Source organism: Mesoplodon bidens, assembly GCF_964165515.1.
Source record: "Mesoplodon bidens genome assembly, chromosome: 19".
Taxonomy (NCBI): domain Eukaryota; kingdom Metazoa; phylum Chordata; class Mammalia; order Artiodactyla; family Ziphiidae; genus Mesoplodon; species Mesoplodon bidens.
Genome location: NC_138179.1, coordinates 19,066,000 through 19,082,621, shown reverse-complemented (window position 1 = coordinate 19,082,621; position 16,622 = coordinate 19,066,000). Strand labels below are relative to the sequence as shown.

Below are 16,622 nucleotides of genomic sequence, written 5' to 3'. Positions count from 1 at the left end.
TGCAGTCCAATGTGAGAGGCTGATAGGAAGTTCATAGTTACGGAGCACTGTGACATTTGTTATTTTAGAAGTGAACACAGAATTATTTTCCTAGAGGAAAGTGCGTCTGAATCCACTGGTGGGCCAGTGGTTAATGAAGCCTCCCAGGTGATTGAGCTGAGTTATTAAGGGATAAGAGGTAGAAAAATTGAGAAGACGACGTGTCATTCCAGGCAGAAGGGACAGCCGGGGTGAAGGTGTTGCAGGCATAAAGCAGTGAGGTGAAGGCTGGAGGGATCAGTGGGAGACGGACCCTAGGAGGGCCTCGTGTGCCGCTGAAGAGTTAGCACCTGATCCTTACAGATAAGGGAGCCACTGAAGAGGTTTAAATGGAGAATGGCGTGAACATCACCGGGATGGCTTGGCAGCGTGGAGGATGGGCTGGAGGGAGTGCAGTTAGATCAGGTGAGAAAGGAAGGCCTCAACCAGAGGAGGAGTACTGAACACGTAAGGGGATGGGATTGCCAGGACCTGGAGACTGGTCAGGAGGAGGGGCTCAGGAGGGAAGGGGCTGGGTCTGATGGCCAGGATTCTTACTTGGTGTGACTGGGTGCTTTAAGATGGCGATGGTGGAACCATCCAGGGACACTGGAAGAATCACCAGGGAGATGAAGACAAAATGCCAGAACTGTGGAGTCTGCGGTGCCTACAGAAATGGTCAGGAAAGCCGCCTGGACTAGATGGCAGACTTGGCAGCTGACGCAGGAGCGACAGGAGCTGGTGGGAAGGCGTGTGGAGGAGAGGCTTTCCAGGAGGCTGGAAGGGACCCCCGAGGGAGATAAGGGAAATGGGGGAAAAGCCAAGGGAGGCTTTCGTGAGGGCCCTCAAATGGGACAGGTCCAGGTAGGTAATAATTGAATGTGGCCGTGGGTTTGCCAGTACAGAACTTATCCTGCTGTGGCGCAGGGAAGGGCGAAGCTGGGCGACTGTGTTGCAGGCAGACGGGGGCTGACGAGCAAAGACTGAGTACATGCAGCGTTCTCCAGAGCTTCGCTGGGGCGGGAAGTAGGGACAGGAAGGAGATACGGGGCCTCAGAAGAATGGGGCAGGAGGGAAGGGAAGTGAGCTGTTGAATGCAGACTTAGAGGGAAGAGCCGGGAGGCAGGAAGAGGTTAAAGGTACCGGAAGGGCAGGTGAGGAAGATCCTGGATGGCAAAAGGAGCCAAGAGCAGGAGTCAGGCGTGCAGAGCAGCTGTGGCCAAAGTGCAGCGAGCCACGCCAGTTCAGGGCAGGCAGCTTCCGATTTCTAGTCCGTGAATCTGGAAAGCTATTAAGTGAGATTAAAGATAAAGGAGAGGGAAAAAGACCAAGAAAGGGAGGACAGAGAATGTTTAGATTAACAGCTGAGGGGACTGGGAGAGGTTGAGGTGAAAGCGCAGATGGGGAGACCATGAACCAGATTCGCTCCAGATTCGTTTCCTACCTGTAAGGTAGGAACTCTGCCCCCATGAGCTTAACTAGAATCCAGGAGGTAACGGGTATGAACTTGGTCCAGTGTGGGAGATTACAGATGACCTTGGACACACCACCCACTGTTGAGGCTGTTTGTATTGGCATTCGCAGCCTTGCCCAAACTTTGATGTTGCTCTAGCCAGTGTCCGTGTTAGAGCTGTGAAACTACCTTTTGCTCAAAATGTAGACTTCTCCCTTTGAAAACACACCACCCCTAATTTTAAGTGTTTAAAAGAGAAACAATACCTTTGCTTTAAATTGTTGCGTTGTTCAGAGTCATCTGGATTTGCTGCATCCCTATAAGCAAAAACTTTTCCATTTCCAGAATTAGCCTATCCTGTTTTATTGTCACCTCTCACTATATTGGTCCAGCTCGAATTAACTCAATGTGGCTTTTGGTTGTATTGATAAATTCAAGTTTGCCTAAGGGCAGAGGTCTTACTTTTAAGAAAGGTTGTAAAAGTCAGGGCTCACATTAGCAAGCGGGGAGCGGGAACAGGGTTGTGTTGACACTGTTAGTTCGTATGGCTTTTCTGGATGTCTCTGCTTGTTTCTGAGTTGTAAGGGAATGATGTAGCCCCCGATGTCCTGACCAGGGTGGGAGTTACAAGCAGGGCCCAGGCCGGCAGCTGATCTGGGCAGCCTGGGAGTCCGTGGGAAGGAAGCTGTTGGAGCTCAGAGCCCTTCTGCATGTCTGTCCAGTTAGCTTTGAGTTGGTCCAATTTGTGCCCATTAATACCTGCGAACTCCAAAGGATGATGGTGAGGAGATCTAGGGGAATAGTGGCAAAAACAGGCCAACCAGTACTAGGCAGGTTGCCAAGCGCTGGCCTCAGTCACCAAAATGGTGAGCCCATGGGGAGGGGCATGAGTCCTGTCTGCAGAGCATGGCCCAGTCCTTCCAGGCCCTCTTGTTTCATGTAGGAGCCATCCGAGGGCACAGGAGTCAGGGGCCCATTAGGGAAAGGCAGGTGAGGGTTCCCTGTGGGTTATGGACATACAGGGTACCGGCTCAGAGGGGGACATAGCATGTGATGGCTAGGGGTGGGCAGCCTGTGTATTCCTCCAAGTTGGGGTGGTCCAAGTCCCCACGATTTCTGTGCGTAGGGTTGTCTGGCATCTGGTCACTCGGGGGGCCAGTTGTTCTCACACACACGCAGTGGGGCTCCTTGGCACCTGGCTTAAACAGCTTCCTGGGGACGCCAATCCAGTCTCTGCTCACACCTCCACTAAGGAGAGAAGGAAAGAGGGCTGCTTAAAGCATGAAGTCGTGAGTTTCTCTGGGAAGGGAGGAGAGGGAGCAGTGAGCCAGGCCTTGTGAAAAGTAGAAGCCATTTCACTTGCCGCCTAGGTGTTTTCCCAAGGCGGTAGTCTGCAGTGTTCACCCGAACCTTCTTGCTCTCCCCTGAGGTCCTCCAGGTTCCCCTCCGAGGGCAGAGCCCATCGTCCTTTCACTGCTGCTCTGGCCCCTGCCCTCTGCCTTCCTAGGAGGCAGCGCCACTTCCCTGCACTGGTGGCAACACCTGTGAAAGGCTTTCCCCCACTGGCCTCTGAGCGTCTGAAAAGCAGCGCCTGGCTTGAGAATCGCTATCCCAGAGCACACGTATTTTGACAAAGTTCCCTTGGGTTAACAGTCAATTTATGGCCTCACTGAACAACACAGATGTGGTGACCTAGAAGATGGATTTGGGGGAGAGGCGGGAGGAACAGAAGGGAAGCCCGTTTACCTCCTCTGGGAGCACCAGAACCGGCTGCCCCGGGTTGAGCTCCACTCAGCATTGCATGGTGGAAACTTCTGCTTCTCTTTCAGTTCCTGTTTATTTGCCTCCAAGCCTTCGGTGATCATGGCTTCTGCCTGGGTCAGTTCTGGAGTAGGTAGCCCATCCTCTCTGTAGAACCTTCCTGTCACCCTCCCTGTGGTGACAGGAAAGCTGACATCAGAGTAGCCGTGGGAGGGGGGGCAGGAACAGAGGCTTAGCTCCTGCAGAAGTCCTAGTAAAGCCGAGTCCCCAGGGCTTCCCCCTTCCACAGTAGCCTGCTGGCTGCTGATTTATTAAGAACTGGTTGGAGGGGGACTTGTGTTGCCTTCTGTCCCGAGGTCTCTCAACATCTTACACGACTCTGGGTAGACGCCTCCCTGTTCTAGGTGTAGAGTCCTCCTGCACGGAAATGAGAAAATCTTTCCCCTTCCGGACATCGGTTCCCTGAGAGTGGAACCACATGTCACTCGTTTTTCAATGTTCCACTGTGCTTGAGGTACATAGTAGGTGTTCAGGAAATGCTTAATGAATGAATGGCTTATTGCGTAACATGTTTGTGGCTCTCTTCTTCCCCACACTGAATTATTTTGTCTTATATGGATATGAATAAGTCATCTATTGAGTGTTCACTCAGCATCAGGAGCCATGCTAGCACTTGACCAGTATTTTGTGATCCTCCCAACACCCGTTTGAGAGAGAAATCAGGACTCCCGTGGTCCTCGGAGAGAGACTGGGAGACTGAATAGCTGGGGAGTCTCTGAAGCTAGTAAGTGGGTCTGGCCCTGAGGTCATGCTCTCCCCTCCACCATTCTTTTCTGGCTCAGTCCTTCAGTGGACAAACTGAGTGGCAACTGGTTTTAGTTTAAAATCCCTGTAAGAATTTGTAAGGTCTAAGCTATGGCAGTGGTCAGCAAGTAGTCAGTGAGCCTGTAGGGCCAGAGCCAAGAAGGGATCAGTTCTTAGATGCAGGAACTTTCACCTCTGAGTCCTGAAGTGCAAGTGGCTTTCACAGCAGTCCCTGTCACGGGGCAAGAGAAGCAGCAGAAAGCACTTCTAGAAGGTTTGCCCAAGTAGGAGGAGGTATCCGTACATACCTGCCCCTGCTGTGTCTGTCCAATCTTCTCAGTCCCTGAGAACTGAGATTCCAGGGTACGTTCGTGTACCCAAGATTCAGTTCATCTTCTCAAGTTCCAACTCCCTATCCTGACCTTTCCAATTCTATTCTTATCACTTCGTTTTTTCGGCCACTCCATGTGGCTCGCGGGATCTTAGTTCCCCAACCAGGGGTTGAAACCAGGCCCCCTGCAGTGGAAGCGCAGAGTCCTAACCAGGGGACCGCCAGGGAAGTCCCTATTCTTATCACTTCTGCCTGTGTTCCCTGGCTTAGGAGCCTTGGATCTCTTGACTCCTCCTTCACATCTATATGTACACTTCCCTTTGTTCACGTCCAAACCATGAGCGCATCGTGTCGGTCCAACCTTTAAAAAACACCCTGATTCTGCCCATTCCTTTCCATTTCCACTGCTACCACCCTAATCCAGATGATGGATTATGACAGTGGCCTCCCAGTGGTCTCTGCTTCAGCTCATTCCTTCCCACAGTTCTTTCTCTACAGAGTAGCTGGGGTGACCTTTTAAAAACATAAACCACACCTCCATGCCTGGTTTATACCCTCCTATGGCTTCTTAATACATATGGATAAAACAAACTTCTTATCAAAGGCCTCCAAGACAACCATCTGACTTGTGTTTGCTTCTTCAGCCTCCTCTTAAGCTGTCCCCTCCCTCACTGTAGGCTCCCTGACCATGCTTCGCTGCTCCCTACCTCGCGCACCCTGTTCCCTCAGCCTGAAATACTCTCTTCTCAGATCTCAGGATGGCTGGCTCCTTCTAACCTTCCAGGTCTCAGCTTAATTTTCATTTCCTCCAAGAGGCCTCCCCTGACCGTCTGCTCTAAAGGTGTCACGCACATGCCCAAACATGCATCACGTTAGTTTTAGTTTATTCACAGTCCTATCTGGAATTGATATTGCTCTCCCCACCAGTGAGGCCCCCGCACTCAAAGCAGCTTAGTTCAGAGCATTCATTCTGAACGCTTGTTAGAATAAATGAAGGGATCAGGGCCCAAGTCCCAGGCCTGCAGTCTATGAGTTGGCCTGGCACCGCACTTTCTCCTATAGAGGGTCTCTGTATGCATGGTGACAAGCCTGTCCTGGTGGGTTTTAGACACGAGACCCAGAGAGAGGACAGCAGTAGTAGGGGCAACAGAGAAAAGGCAGAAGCTGTGTTGTGAGAATGGCGGCCACCATTGGCCGGGTCTCCAGAGCACAAAAATGGCATCTCGTTTCCCCTCGGGGCCTGGCCATGTGGCTGCCAAGATGGCTTCCTGCTGTCGTCCTTCAGCGTGCACCGTGTAGTAAACCTTCATCTTCTGACGCTCTGTCCTGAGGGTTTCTGGTGCCCTGAAGGAACCTAACACTGCCCTCCCCCTACAGAACGGGCTAACAGGACAGGGACTGCATTCAGCCCGTCTGTGGTCCCCATGAGGACCAGAGCCACAGCATATCCACAGCAGATGCTCGAATATATCCTGACTTTAACTACAGTCCTTCGGAGGCATTTCTCACCACGTGCCCCTCACTCCCCTGCACGTTAACACTGTTCAGACAAGACGAGCTCACTCATCTTACCAAACACATCAGTGTGCTCCTCGCTATCAGTGTGATGTGTTTGGTCTGGCATCCTTTGCTGACACACAGGACTCCGCTTTTCTTCTTCTTATTAACACAGTCATGTTTCAGCTTTGGTTTGGCAACTTTATGGGGAAGAGGGAGAACCAAGCCTTCCGAAGGCCAGACGGATCGAGGTCAGTTCCTTCCGTGGCAAACAGAGTTGTGATCTGAGGAGTGGCCTGGTGCAGACCGGGTGAAAACAAAGATGGGGTGTGCTGCAGGTTGGGGTGACGGGCCAGCAGTGGTGGGTGTGGAAGAGGGGGCACTGGAAACAGAACTTCAGATTCATGACAGAAGCCTCGGGTAGTGGATGTGGAGGGAACAGAGGAGTCGGTGGAAATGCCAGTGAAAGGTTCTCAGCAAAGGTAACCCAGGGAGCAATGGCAGAAGCAGACATGCAGGGGCGTTAGGGGCAGAGAAAGAACTTCCACTTTAGACCTGTTCAGTGGTGAAGTGACACTGACGCTCCTCTGGAAATTAGCCGTGTCTAAGTGGGCTCCAGTGAGAGGTCAGGGCAGCAGTAGATGGAGAAAAGGGGCCCAGCCATCCCAGTTGTCAGTGTTTGTGAAGCAATCTACTGTTCAGTGTCTAACATTTCTTTAGGACACCGCTGGGTATCTTCTCATTTAGGTAGCAGGTGCGGCGCTCCACACAACTGGCTGGAACAAGGGTTTGATGAGCATGACTTCCACCTGGGAGGCAATTCGTTGAGGATGGGCACAGGTTGATGTCTGTCTCCTTCGGGGACGAAGTAAAAGGATATTTGTCAAAACCACTTGCAAACAGGCGTTGAGCCTCCCTGACTGTGTCTGAAGCCAGACGCCTGGAACACGGCGAGATGGGGAAGCTGCCCTCCTGGGTGGGTCACTCAAGAGTGGCACAGGCTGTGGGGCAGCAGAGGCCAAAGCCAGTGGTCGGGCAGTCCTCTCCCAGGAGCGAGAGCGAGGGAAACAGGGACCTCCCCGGCAGGCCCGTGGTTAGGACTCCGCGCCTTCACTGCCGAGGGCCTGGGTTGGATCCCTGGTCAGGGAACTGAGATCCCACAAGCTGCGGCACGGCCAAAAAAAAAAAGCTGACGGAAACAAGCACCCCAGCCATTTCCTTCTGGGACATACCGCCACACTGACAGCCAGAGTTTAAGGTGAAAAATCCATGGGCATTTTTCAGATTTTAACCTTGAGTCCAATCTCCAAAGAATTCTAGCCCCTTAAAAAAACTGCAAGACAAACAAAACAAAACAAAAAAACAACTGCAAGACAACTAAATGAAATCTATGGAAATGACCTGTGGAACACTTACCGATGAATTCATAATTCTTCTCATAGAATGAAAGCCAACTTTGGAGTGTCAGCATCTCAGATAATGACAGGTCAGATACATCATCCACAAGGCCTCCTTCAGAGTAGTCCCCGGTCACAAACGCTCTGGATGCGTCTCGGCCTGCAGGGGAGATGTTTCCAGTAGATTAACTTATAAATCACCAACACTGTAGCAACTCAAGGATCTGTTTTCTGAGCAACATCTCCCAAAAACCCTCACTCCCCAGCCCCCAGCAAAGCTGATCCCTCCTCCCCCTCGGTGACAGACGCTCCTGGATCTTAGACACACTTTCTGGCACGCATCCTGTTCTTTCATTAACTTTCAGCAACATTTCGCATGGTGGACCATGTCCCTTGGCTTCTGTGACGCTATACTCTTGGTGTTCCTCCTACCCCTCTAGCTCATGTTCTCCCAGCCTCAGCAGTTCTTGTTCACCTCCTTTGCTCCATCCACACCCTCCACTTGACAATCTCATCCACTCCCGTGGTTTCAAGTACCACCTCTCTGCCGAAGATGCCAGATTTGTATGTTTAGCTCAGACTTCTCTTGAGCTCCAGACCTGTATATCCAGTTGTCTGCTCAGCGTGCCTTAGATGACTTTCAGACGTCACAAGTTCAAAATGTCCATGCTGCACCCCCAGCCCCTGGAAACCTGCCTCTATTCTAGTACTCCCTGCCTCGGTTAATAACCAGTTGCTCAGTCCAGAAATGTAGTCCTTGACTCCTCCTTCATCCCTCACATCCAATCAGTCCCCAAGTCCTATAATTTCTTCCTAGATATCAGTCTGCCTGGCCCCATCTACTACTAAGCAAGCCCGGGCTGCCGTCATCACTCACCTGAACTACCAGAGTAACCTGCTAGGTCTCCCTGCATTCATTTGGTCCCCCGCTCATCTATTTTCCATACAACACTTAGACTGATATTTTAAATAAGTTGATCATATCATTCTCTTGCTTCAGAATCCTCAGGGGCTTCCTTTTGCCCATATTCCTTAACAGGCCATTCAAGGCTCTGCACCTGCCACCGCCAACCTCACCTTGCCACTGTACTCACTTCCTCGCTCTCCTCCTCCCCCACTAGGCTAAGGCCTCTAGTAACACCAGTATGTTCTTTTAACACTCATCACAAAAATAACTGATTAATTGCTTATGTGATAACTATTTAACGTCTGTCATTTCTACTAGTCTGCAAGTTTTATCAGGGAAAAGAACACACCAAGCTTAAATATCAGTTCCCCAGTGTCTGGTAGTGCCTGATCTTTAGTATATTCTCAATAAATACATGACTGAATGAAACCCATACATTTACATTTAATTGATTTTCAATAAGGGTGCCAATTCAGTGAGGGAAAGAATAGTCTTTACAACAAATGGTGCTGGGACAACTGAATAGCGACATGCAAAAGAATGAAATTGGACCCCTACCATATATAAAATTGACTCAATAAATCAATGACCTGAATATATGAGCTAAAAATATAAAACTCTTAGGAGAAAACATAGGTGTAAGTCTGTGACCTAGGATTAGGCAATGGTTTCTTAGCTAGGACACCAAAAGCACAAGCCACCAGAGGGAAAATAAATAGGATTTGGTCAGAAATTTTAAATTTTGTGCATTAAAGGACACTATCAAGAAAGTGAAGCCCTGAAACCATAAAACACCCAAGAGAAAACATAGGCAGCATGCTCTTTTTTTTTTTTTTTTTTTTTTTTGGCCGTGCTGTTTGTGGGATCTTAGTTCCCCAACCAGGGATCGAGCCTGGGCCCTCGTCAGTGAAACTGCAGAGTTCTAACTACTGGACTGCCAGGGAATTCCTGGCAGTATGCTCTTTGACATTGGTCTTGGCAATATTTTGGGGAATGTCTCCTCAGGCAAGGAAAACAAAAGCAAAAGTAAACAAGTGAAACTACGTCAAACTTAAAAGCTTTTGCACAGCAAAGGAAACTATCAACAAAACGAAAAGGCAAGGGAATTCCCTGGCGGTCCAGTGGTTAGGACTCCGTGCTTCCACTGCAGGGGGCCAGGGTTTGATCTCTGGTTGGGGAACTAAGATCCTGCAAGCTTCGAGGCGCAGCCAAAATAAACAAACAAAACCCAAAAAGGCAGCCTACTGAATGGGAGAAGATATTTGCAAACGATACATCTGATAAAGGGTTACTATCTAAAATATACAAAGAACTCATACAACTCAACATCAACAGAACAAAGCAAAACAGGGACTTCCCTGGTGGCATAGTGGTTAAGAGTCCGCCTGATAATGCAGGGGACACGGGTTCGAGCTCTGGTCCGGGAAGATCCCACATGCCGCGGGGCAACTAAGTCCCTGTGCCACAACTACTGAAGCCCATGTGCCTAGAGCCTGTGCTCCACAACAAGGAAAGCCACCACAATGAGAAGCCCGCGCACTGCAACGAAGAGTAGCCCTTGCTCTCTGCAACTAGAGAAAGCCCGCGCACAGTAACAAAGACCCAACGCAGCCAAAAATTTAAAATAAATAAATTAAAAAACAAACAAAAAAAACCCCAAGCAACCTGATTAAAAATTGGCAGAGGACCTGAATAGACATTTTTTTCCAAAGAAGCTATACAAATGGCCAACAGACAAGTGAAAAGATGCTCAGCATCACTAATCATTAGAGGAATGCAAATCAAAACCACAATGAGATATCACCTCACACCTGTAGGAATGGATATTATCAAAAAGACAACAAATAACAAGTGCTGGTGATAATGTGGAGAAAAAGGAACCTTGTACACTGTTGGTGGGAACGTAAATTGGGGAGCTACTATGGAAAACACTATGGAGTTTCCTCAAAAAAATTAAAAATAGAACTACCATATGATCCAGCAATTCCACTCCTGGGTATTTATCCAAAGAAAACAAAACACAAATTCAAAAAGAAATATGCACCCCTATGTTCACTGCAGCATTATTTACAATAGCCAGTATATGGAAGCAACTTAAGTGTCCATAGATGGATAAATGGATATACACATATACAGTGGAATATTAGCCATAAAAGCGAATGAAATCTTACCATTTGCGACAACATGGATGGACCTATAGGGTATCATGCTAAGTAAGAGAAAGACAAATACCATATAATTTCACTTATATGTGGAATCAAAAAAAGACATAACAAAACAGAAATACACTCACAGAGAACAAACTTGTGGTTGCCCACAGGGAAGGAGGCAGGAGGTTGAATGAAATAGGTGAGGGAGATTACGAGGTACAAACTTCCAGTTATAAGTAAGTATGGGGATACAGCATAGGGCACAGAGCCAATAATACTGTAATAACTTTGTACAGTGACAGATGGTCACTAGACCTATCGTGATCATTTTGTAATATATAAAAATATTGAATCACTATGGTGTACACCTGAAAGTAACCTAATATTGTGAGTCATTTATACTTCAAAAAGAAGTGAAAAGAACCTGCAGAATGGGAGGAAATATTTGCAAATTATATATCTGATAAGAGTCTAAGTGTCCAGAATATATGAAGAACTCACATATACAACTCAACAATAAAAAGACAACTCAATTTAAAAATGGACAAGGGATTTGAATAGACATTTCTCCAAGGAAGATATACAAATGGTCAACAAGCAGATGAAAATATGCTCAACATCATTAGTTATCAGTGAGATGCAAATAACCAAAATCACAATGAAATACCACTTCAAACCCATTAAAATGGCTATAATCAAAAAGAAAAAAAAAGTAACAAGCTTGCTGAGAATATGAAGAAACTGGAACTCTAATACATCGATGATGGGCATGTAGGTTGGTGCAGCCACTTTAGGAAATAACGGGCAGTTTCTCAGAAAGTTAAACATAAGTTACCATATGACCCAGCAATTCCACTCCTAGGTATATACACAAGAGAACTGAAAACACATGTCCACAACAAAACTTGTACATAATGTTCATAGCAGCATTATTCATAATAAGCAAAAAGTGGAAACAACCCAAATATCCAAGAAATAATGAATAGATCAACAAAGTGTGGTATATCTATACAATGGAGTATTATTTGGCCATAAAAAGGAATGGAGTCTTGACATGCTGATACATCATGAATGAACTTTGAAAACATTATGCTAAGTGAATGAAGCCAGACACAAAAGGCCATATGCATGACTCCATTTACATGAAATGCCCGGAAGAGGCAAATCTTTTGAGACAGAAAGTAGATACTGGTTGCCAGGGGCTAAGTAGTCAGAGGGGTTGGGGAATGACTCCTAATAGATATGGGGTTTCTTTTGGGGGTGATAAAAATGCTCTGGAACGAGATAATAGTGATACTTACACAACTTTCTATGTTAAAAACTACTTGTACTCTTTAAAAGGGTGGATTTTATACCATCTGAATATCTTTAAAAAAAATTAAAATATTGACTGAGCGAATAAGTGAACATACCTGCTTCCCTACTAGAGTGCATAGGTGTTGGGGAGCAATGTTATAATCTCTGATTCCTCCGCACGTGGTACAGGGCCAGCTACGTGGCAGTGGTCAGTAAATGGATGGTGAATAAATACTGGGCACAAAGGAACTCAGTCAACAGTAGAGCACATTGCAAAAGAAAAATCACTCCAGAAATGGAGCGTTTTCTGCTCACACTTGTGCATACAGCCATGATGGCTGCATCAGAGTACGGCAGGAGTGCACCAAAGTGTCCTCACCTGGCAGGTAAGTAAAACACTTGATTCCAGTTCCAGCTCTGCTTCTAACTCACTGTGTAGCCCTGGGTAAGTCCCTTCCCCTTCTGGACTGTTTGAGGAGCTCAGCAACACCAACTGAACTTAATTCCTTCTCTGTCAATGCTTCTATTTCTTAAAAGTTCTCCCTAAAGACAGGGAAGTGACTTGTATTTAAGTACCAGAGGCAGCTTCCCAGTTCTCCTGAAATAATGACAAGTGGGAAATGCTTATTTCATATCAGCTTAGTCACTGACTGTAGGCTTGCTTGTCGTTTTCTTTTTCTTTTTTAATCTAGGAGATGGTCATTCTTCTGGGCTGGTAAGATGACATCTCTAAAAGTAATAGGCTGGTGCTCCTCGTTCAAGTCCTGTCAGGACTTAGTTGTGAGGGCTTTAGGCAAATCACATCCTCCAATCCCCCAAGATACAAAATAGGGAGGACAGAATAATCCTCATTTGACAAATGTTCTTTGAGGCCTAACGTGCCAGCTTTGTTCTAAGTACTGAAGGACTGTCAATGGGGCCAGACTCCTTCCCTGTGCTCTAACCTGATAAACTTTTTTAAGGAAGGCAGACAAATGCATTTGTACTAGAAGCAAGAACGACTCAAACCAAATGTACTACTTTTAGGGGAAACCTGGAGTGGGGGGAAAGGAAGATCGCTTCCGATTGGGGCACATCGAAGAAATGGTTGGAATCATTTCCAACCATTTGGGGAACACTTGAGGCCGGGGACAGGGCGTCACTCATCTCTGGACCCTGAGAGCCACGCAGTGTGGCACAAAGCAGGTACTGGGGGCTTCTGCTGGCGGGTAAAAAGTAACTAGTAAGAAGCAAGAGATGTGTTTCTCCAGCCTAACTCAGGAAGAGCGGTGGGGAAAGACAGGGAAAGCAAAGGCTGCCAACGGTTGCCCATAGTCCTGCCCGAGTCAAAACAGACCAGAAGGATGATGCAGCTGAGCCCGGTCCCCACGCTGGTCTGACGAATGTGGGGAGGAAATGAATAAACGAATGAATAAGTGAATGAATGAAGCGCAGGCGCCTACCGGCCCGCGTCGTACCAGGAAAAGGCGTGAACCGCCCCGCTAATACCTGCGAAGCCGCTATAGTGGGCCCCAGGCTCGTAGTGCCTCCGACCAGAGGACACATCGTAGACGCGTCCGAGCAAGGCCAAGTAGAGGCCCGGGTCCCCAGGGCGGCCGCGATAGCGGGCCAGCTCCTCGGGTATGAAAAGGCGAAAGTCAGCGCGGGGACTCCACCAGCCCATCAGCCGTGCGGCCATCGCCGCCGCCGCCGCCGCCGCCGCGGCCAGGCCCAGCCAGAGCCCACGCCTGCTGAGCCTCAGCATTTAGACAGCCGCACCGCCTCGACTCCTCCGAGATTGCTGCCTCTCTGTCCACAACTAAGATGGCGGAGAACCGGCCGCGACGTCACCGGCGCGACGCGCGCTCTCCTGTGTCCTGTCACCAAGGGGACAACGGAGGACTGAAAGGGGAAAGTCTGGCGAAAAGTTCACTCCCTGGCTCCAACTCTTTCTCGTACTTTTCCAGCATAGCTAGCGACTGTGGAGGGACACCGAGAAAGTGAGCACTAGGAAGCCTTCCTGACCGGCAGATTATCTGCCCCCAACAAAGATGGCAAAGGAGGCCGCGGGATGACGTAGACGTAATGACAGACGCGCCGTCTTGGAAATCAGGCTGCCCTAGCTAGGTGTCTCACGACAGCTGGTGGAGTCCGCTTGACGGCGCCTTTGCGACATCAATCCTCGCTTGTCGGCGAGGAAGCCGGAAGCCGCAGCCGCCGCCGTCTCTTCCCCGTCCCCGCCCGCCGGGTGCCGTCGGAGGTTGACAGGTCGTGGCGGGGAGGCGGCGGCGGCGGCAGAGCCGGGTGCCCGAGACGGAGACCTCATGGGGAACGCTCCGAGTCACAGCAGTGAAGACGAAGCGGCAGCCGCCGGGGGCGAGGGCTGGGGTCCGCACCAGGACTGGGCCAAGGACTCGGGGACGACCCCCGGCCCGGGCCCCGCGGCCCCGGCGCTACCTCCCGCCGCAGCGCTACTGGAGCCGGCCCGACTGCGAGAGGCGGCGGCTGCGCTGCGGCCCGCGCCGCCCTGCGAGTCTCTGGTGTCCAGGCACCACGGCGCGCTGTTGCGCTGGCTGGAAGAGCGGCTGGGCCGCGGCGAAGAGTCCGTCACCCTGGAGCAGTTCGGGGAGCTGCTGGAGGCTCGTGGCGCCGGCTTCTCGGGCGAGCGGTTCGAGGAGGTCAGGGCTGACTGGCCACTGTGGGGCGAGGGCAGGGCGGTCGTCCCCAAGGGCGTGAAGAGGTGGGCGGTGGTTTTGGAGAGGCTGGGCAGGAACCCATAGGGTGTACAGGTTCCCAGAATAGGAGCATGAGTGTGCCTTGACTCACTGTGGGCGCTTCCAGCCTGTTCACTTCGGGAGACGACTGTGAATCTCTTTAACCTTTATTAGAGGTGTGGAAATCCTGGACTAGGCCGTTCTTGCTCGGAAGTACTGGACAAGTGTATATGTCTTTGCATGTTGCTGTAGTATAGACCTTTGTGCTGTTGCCTGACTCTGCATCAACTGCCCTCTGGAGCTTCCTTATCATGCTCCAGAATGGTTTAAGGGAGATGTGCTCTAGGGATCAAGGAAGTGGCCATGAAAACCATTCTGTTTTATTGGCCAGTGGGTTTTTGCAGAGCCCCTTCTGAATCCAGTGTGTGGGCCTGACGAATGTGGGAGGAGAACAACACTATTTCTATTGGAAATTTCTATTGGAAACTTTCACATTCTGAAAGCCATTCTCATCACGCAGAAACTAGCTTTTCCAAAACACACATTTGTTTTACAACTTTGAAAAGTCATATTTTCGACTCATTTAAACCTACCTAGAACCTAAAATTGACAGGCAAATACCAGGTTTCCTGTCACTACTTGTAATTGTATATAATAGTTTTGGGCATAGTCACCAACATTGTTTCTGTTAAGTGATTAACTGCAAATTGATATGGCAACAAAATATTTTCCTTGAAAGGGATCTTAGAAATTAGCTGTACCGCATTCTTCATTTTAGAGTTAAGAAAAGAACTAGGGCTTCCCTGGTGGCGTAGTGGTTGAGAGTCTGCCTGCCGATGCAGGGGACACGGGTTCGTGCCCCGGTCCGGGAAGATCCCACATGCCACGGAGCGGCTAGGCCCGTGAGCCATGGCCACTGAGCCTGCGCGTCCGGAGCCTGTGCTCCGCAATGGGAGAGGCCACAACAGTGAGAGGCCTGCGTACCGCCAAAAAAAAAAAGAAAAGAAAAGAACTGATCCAGGATCACCCTGTGAATCATTGGCAAAACTGAGACTGTCACTCAGATCTCTTGGTTTTTTGTTTGTTTTTCTTACGTCACACTACCTCCTTCTTGGGGCCCTATTTCTTTAACTCCACAATGTTAAAACAAAAAGATGCTTAATTTGTGAAAATGGGTAAACCATGTAGTATATTCAGTGTCAATGAAGGGTGAGTGCATAAAGCAGTAAACTGACAGGTACTTGTAATGCCATTAAAAAGTGATGTACACTTTAAAACCAGAGGCTTTTAAAATATTTTAAGGATGTTTTACTCTACATGGCCAGAATTCAGATAATGTGGTTTGTGTGTTTCTTATATTTTCCTTTTAAAAATACCTGTAAAGGGCTTCCCTGGTGGCGCAGTGGTTGAGAGTCTGCCTGCCGATGCAGGGGATGCGGGTTCGTGCCCCGGTCTGGGAAGATTCCACATGTCGTGGAGCGGCTGGGCCCGTGAGCCGTGGCCGCTGAGCTTGCGCGTCCAGAGCCTGTGCTCTGCAATGGGAGAGGCCACAGCAGTGAGAAGCCCGCGTACCGCAAAAAAAAAAAAAAAAATACCTGTAAAGAATCCCGACTTTTGAAAATGTTGGTCATATAACTTAGTGAAGTGTCTCCATTTTTTTTTAATTCCAGGAGCATGCATAATACTTTCCACTCTATCTTTCTGTTTTGTTTTTTGGCCACGCTGCGTGGCTTGTGGGATCTTATTTCCCTGAGCAGGGATCAAACCTGGGCCCCCTGCAGTGGAAGTGTGGAGTCCTAGTTACTGGACTGCCAGGGAATTCCCAATACTTCCCACTCTAGTCCTAGGTGTATAAAGAGAAAATGAAGCAGTGTCAGAAAGAGCTGTGCAGATCTCTTGAAGGAGTTAGCACATTTCAAAATTGTCCAAAAGAGAATGGAGAGAAACAGTGTTTACATTGTGAGAGTGTCTGATAGGAATAGAGCTACGGGAGTCCCATAATGTAAGGCCAGAAGGCCTGGAGGTGTGGTCCAGAATTCACTCAAGGGCTATGACGTTATCCATTCATTCACTGAGCAAATATTTGTTGGGCATATGCTGAGTGCTCAGCACTTGGATGACAGTGGACAAAGCAGATAACTTGTTCTTAAAGAGTATCTAGTACTGAAAGTGATGCACATTAACCCAGCAGTTATAGGTGTGGTATTATCCAAGGGAAAACATAGTGAAAAAATAGGAGTATTTAACCTCATCCAGGGCGTCAAGGAAGACTTACCTGAGAAAGTTAACTTTTCAGCTCTGATTTGAAGGCTGAA

The 16,622-nt window shown here is 48.8% G+C and overlaps 2 protein-coding genes across 4 annotated transcripts in view; one reads left to right on the top strand and one right to left on the bottom strand.

The window, feature by feature from the left end:
* Positions 1–295: 295 nt before the first annotated feature.
* Positions 296–13,373, bottom strand: CYB5D2 (cytochrome b5 domain containing 2). The gene is made up of 4 exons (XM_081219636.1): positions 13,103–13,373; positions 7,281–7,421; positions 3,218–3,404; positions 296–2,719 (listed from the first exon to the last, which is right to left on the bottom strand). The coding sequence occupies exons 1-4, from the start codon at positions 13,356–13,358 to the stop codon at positions 2,503–2,505; spliced, it is 801 nt and encodes a 266-aa protein (XP_081075762.1). The 5' UTR covers positions 13,359–13,373; the 3' UTR covers positions 296–2,502.
* Positions 13,355–16,622, top strand: part of ZZEF1 (zinc finger ZZ-type and EF-hand domain containing 1) — a 112,971-nt gene continuing 109,703 nt past the window's right edge. For all 3 annotated transcript variants that reach the window (XM_081219635.1, XM_081219634.1, XM_081219633.1), the window contains exon 1: positions 13,355–14,271. In XM_081219635.1, coding sequence (XP_081075761.1) covers positions 13,918–14,271 — 354 coding nt within the window. In that variant the 5' untranslated portion in view covers positions 13,355–13,917. The remainder of the gene's footprint in view (positions 14,272–16,622) is intronic.